Source organism: Dermochelys coriacea, chromosome 20 (genome assembly GCF_009764565.3).
Source record: "Dermochelys coriacea isolate rDerCor1 chromosome 20, rDerCor1.pri.v4, whole genome shotgun sequence".
NCBI classification, from domain to species: Eukaryota; Metazoa; Chordata; order Testudines; family Dermochelyidae; genus Dermochelys; species Dermochelys coriacea.
In genome coordinates this window covers 3,446,565-3,451,069 of record NC_050087.2, presented here as the reverse complement: position 1 = coordinate 3,451,069, position 4,505 = coordinate 3,446,565, and the positions used below count along the sequence as shown (strand labels likewise).

General features: G+C 64.7%; 1 protein-coding gene across 1 annotated transcript; it reads right to left on the bottom strand.

Annotated features, from left to right (window-relative positions):
• Window positions 1-1,063: 1,063 nt before the first annotated feature.
• On the bottom strand, window positions 1,064-3,726 carry LOC119845969 (inhibin beta C chain-like). Its single transcript, XM_038378993.1, has 2 exons — window positions 3,339-3,726; window positions 1,064-1,794 (listed from the first exon to the last, which is right to left on the bottom strand). The coding sequence occupies exons 1-2, from the start codon at window positions 3,724-3,726 to the stop codon at window positions 1,064-1,066; spliced, it is 1,119 nt and encodes a 372-aa protein (XP_038234921.1).
• Window positions 3,727-4,505: the final 779 nt, after the last annotated feature.

Below are 4,505 nucleotides of genomic sequence, written 5' to 3'. Positions count from 1 at the left end.
ATTGAATGTGTTCGTCCCACGGCAGCAGAACCACCATAGAGTGAAACGTGAAAAATACCACTAGAGAATCTGCACCCGAGCGGGTCCCAGCTCCGTCAGCAGGGCTGGTGCCCGGTGCCCAGTGCCGGAGAAGAACTGGCTGGACCCCGCCAGGAGAGCAGAGAGCTGCTCAGCGATTGGCTGCAGCCCCCCAGAAAGGGGTGAAAGGACTAGAGACCATTTTCCATGGGAAACTTCTGGGGGATGAGAAATTGGGGCTTTCAAAGCCCTGACAGTTCTTAGGGGCCATTCCCAGCTGTGCCCGGCTTGTCTGGCCTCCTCCTGCAGGCGGGTCTTGCCACCCCCTGGACATAACCCCTGGTGGAGTGCGGGCGGCTCGGGTAGGAAACCAACCCAGCTCGATTGGAAAAGTGCCGGGTTTGGAAGATCCACCGCGGCCCTTGGGAAGCACCCGGAGAAAATGGTCAGTTGGAAAAAGGAAAATCTCAACACTGGACATTTCGGGCCCAAAGGTTTCCTTTTCTCGGCTGGAAATCGCTGGTTTTCTGCCCAATCCCCCTAAAATCAAAACATCCTCGGTGAGACGAACCCACACGCTTTGTTTGGCAAAATTTTCCACCCAGCTCTGGAAATACCTGGCTGGGGCGGCCGAGCTGTGTGCCGTGGGGCGTTGGCCCCCAGCCGGCCCAGAGACCTTTCCTCCAGTTGGCACCTGGCCCAGTTTCCTCCTTGCACACTTGTGCTTGAAATGTGTGTGTGCGCGGGGGGGGAGGGAGGGTGTAGCCAGCTGCCTGCTCCCCCCCCGACACACACACACCAAGAGATGTTTCGCGTTAACCACTCCCAGCCTCCTCCTGGGTCCCAGGAGTGACAGTCCAGAACAATCTCGGACCCGGCATCTCCCGAACGATGCCCTAGGGCATTGGGGCAGTGTCACGGCGGGCACGCGACAGAGAAGACTCCATCTATCTGCGCCAACCCCACTGAACAGCGCCGGGAGATTCCCCACAACTCCCCCGCCCCCCACCTCTCCAGGGGCAGCTGGGCCCCCCGTCCAGGTCCCCTAGCTGCAGCCGCAGGCATCAACAATCATGTCCGGGATGTCGGTCTTGAGGATGTTGCTGTTACGGTCGAAGTAGAGGATGGAGAGGGGCCGGCGGTGCGTGGGCACGCAGCAGGATTGCCCGCCCTGCTGGATGTTGTGGGCCCGGATCAGGTTGAGTATGGCCGTGTGGGAGGAGGAGGCCATGCCTGGGCTGCTGGCCACGTGGGGCGGGCACTGGCCCATGCAGTAGTTGATCTGGTAGCCCTCTGGCTTGATGATCCAGTCATTCCACCCGATGTCCCGGAAGTCCACGTAATAGTCCTTGCGGCAACACAGATCGGAGGTCTGGTCACAGCGAAGGCTGCGTTTGGCCACCTGCTGCCCTGGCTTCCGCACCGTGGCCTTGGCCACCAGGAAGGCCTGGTGGGAGCTGCCGGTGTCGCTCCCAGCCGTGGCATTGGCCTGGCACCCGCGGCACTCCAGCTCGAGCCTCAGTGTCTTCTTCTGCCCGCGGAAGAAGGCCTGGAGTGCAGGCAGGAGGGCGACAGTGTGCCAGCCGCCGGCCCGGGCCTCCAGCTGCCTCTCGCTCAGCAGCGCCCCCGCCTGGGAGACCCGCAGCGTGACTGGGGAGAGCCCGCTCCGGGGGGCCCGGATGTAGAGCCACAGCTGGGCCTGCAGGATGTGGACATCCCGGCCCGTGCCCCGGCTGAACTGGAAACGCAGCCCCATGCTGGAAGGAGAGGAGAACTCTGTGGGGAGAGCGGGGCTGTGAGAACGGGGGGCGGTGCCAGGTGGGGAATGCCCATCTTCGCAGCTGGCACCAGGCTCCCTGCTCCCTGGCTCACTGCCCCACCCCCAGGGGCTCCTTCCCAGCCAAGTCCCCCGAGACTGAGCACCCCTGTCTCTGACCTGCTGCCCCCACCAAGCTCTGGCATGTCCTTTCCCTGGAGGTGGAGTTCTAGCGCCCCGCATAGGAGAACCCTGGCAGCAACAGCAAGGAGCCAAGGATGCCCTCCCCCCTCACCCCCCACCAGCTCAGCTCCGGGACCAAAAGCCAATGGGCTGGGGGCACCTGGATGGGAGACAGTGCTGGGGACCTCCTGTGTGGGGATGGGCAGCAGTGGCCCATAGGGGGAGGGCTTTGCAGATAACTCCAGCAACCCATACATGGGGCTGGGGTGGGGGGCTGATATCCTGGGAAATAGATTCCAGTGGGGAGCTGTTTGTCCCCCACCCAGTCCCAGAAGCCCCCTCCCCTGCGTATCAGGAGCGGTGGGATTCCAGCAGTTCGGCCAGTGCCCAGATCTCTCCCTTACTCCCCCACCTGCCAGCCTGGTGCTGCCGGGCCCTTGGCATGGCCACGATGTACCCTGGTCCAGAGACCTTCCCCCCTCGGAGATCCACAGACCATCCTAGCTGGGAAACCAGCAGGAATCACACCCTTGGGGAGCCAGTTCCACCACGGGGGAAAGTGACTTACTGAAGAGCTGGACTTAGAACCCAGGAGTCCCGGCTCCCAGCTTTGCCCCCCCCTTTAACCACTAGACTCCACTCCCTGCCCCTGGCTGGGGACAGAACCCAGGATTTCTGATGCCCAGCCTTGCTCTTAACCCACTAGACCCCGTTCCACTCCAAGAACAGGGGACAGAACCCAGGAGTCCTGGCTCCCAGCCACCCCCCCAACCACTAGATCCCGTTCCCCTCCCATAGCTGGGATAGAACCCAGGAGTCCTGGCTCCCAACTCCCCTGATCTAACCACTACACCCTACTTCCCTCCCAGAACTGGGGATAGAACCCAGGAGTCCTGACGCCCAGCCTTGCTCTTAACCCACTAGACCCCATTCCCCTCCCAGAACTGAGGACAGAACCCAGGAGTCTTGGCTCCCAGCCGCCCCCCGACTATAACCACTAAACCCCACTCCCTTCCCAGAGGTGGGGGCAGAACCCAGGAGTGATCCCGTGGCACTATCCAGCCCTTGGGAACAGCACGGTAAATCTGTGGGATCCTCGTAGCTGGGTGAGGGGTGGCTCTGCGCCCCCCCACCCCTCAACATCTGTCCTGAGAGCAGCCTGGGCCTCCCCCCAGGCCCTCTTGCTCCCCACTCACCCCCCTTCTCTGCTCTCCGGACCCCAGGTTTTCCCACCTGCAATCGGTGAAGTTTCCTTTGGTGGGGCCGAGCCGCTGGCTCCGTCCCACTCCCTGTCCCAGTCTGTTCCTGGCTCATCCCCCAGCCCTGTCCCTGGCCCCCTCCTCCCCCCCGCCAGCCTCGGGTCCCCGTCTGCAGCACCCACCTGTCTTGGCAAAACTGATGATCTCGTAGCCCAGCTCGTCGGTGTCGGGGCCGTCCCAGGGGGCGAAGGGCCCCGGCTGCCCGTCCCGCTGGGCTTTGCTCACATGCAAATGCCGCAGGGCATTGGCGACGGCCAGGCGGGGCACCGGCTGGGTGACGTTGGGCCTCTCTATCAGGTGCAGCTTCTCTAGGATCTGCCGCTTGGCCAGCTCGAGCAGGAAGCGCCTCTCTGTGCCCGGCTCCAGGGTGGGCATCCTGCACGCCGGGCACCCCAGCTTCCCTCCTCCCTGGACCGAGGATCCCCACAGCAGGGCCAGGGCAGCCAGGGCTAGCCAACCCCCTGGGGGCTGTCCGCTCCTCTCCAGCCACGCGCCGGAGCCAGGAGCCATCTAGAGCCGAGTGGGGCAGGGGGGTAGGGACGGTGCCAGGCTCTCAGGATCTGTCTCCGAGCTCTGCCCAGCCAGCCTGCCTCTTGCCGTCACGCCTGGGATGCCCCGCGTCTGTCTGCCATGCGAGGAGCCGCTCGCCACGGCCACTGCCCGGGTGCCAGGGGCTGAGTCGGGTGCTGCTCGCCCGAGGGAGCCCGACTCAGGGCTCAGCTTGAGGTGCTGCCTGTCCAGGCTCCAGGCATCTGTCAGTCATGGGGGCAGGCCCTGCCCTCCTGCCTGCAGCGATTGGCCAGCACCTGGGGCCCCGGGGGCGGGTGCTGCCGGGGCGGGGGGGGCTTGGGGGGTGCTGCCTCCCCCGGCCGGGAACAGGTGCTGAGGGCTCCCGGGAAGGGGCATGATGCAAGAAGGGAGAGGGTTGCGCTGCCCAGGAAGTCGGGAGGTGCTGGGGGGCACAGAGCAGGAACCCTCCCCCACCGATACCCCTTGGTGTTTCCTCCGGGAGCTGGGGGCATTGCCCAGTGCCAGCTGTGGCCGCCGTTCTTTGCTCAGCATACCCAGGCACCGCGGGGGCAGAGGGAACAGGGGGAGGGGGCCCCGCGGTTAACATTCCTTTGCCAGGCTTCTCCTTTCTCCGCCTGCCTCCTGCAGCCTGGGGAGGCCAGCAGTGGCTACTGCTCACTAGCCAGCCCCCACCCCTTGATCCACAGGCCCCCCCAACAGTTGACGAAGTGGGGGGCAGAGGAGGGAGGAGGGCGGTGGAGCTGGGGCTCAGGCCCTGC

Coding starts and splice junctions, on each gene's coding strand:
- LOC119845969 (XM_038378993.1), bottom strand. CDS start 3,726: ATGGCTCCTGGCTCCGGCGCGTGGCTGGAGAGGAGCGGACAGCCCCCA. Junction 1,795..3,338: donor CATCAGTTTTGCCAAGACAG/GTGGGTGCTGCA, acceptor CTCTCCCCACAG/AGTTCTCCTCTCCTTCCAGC.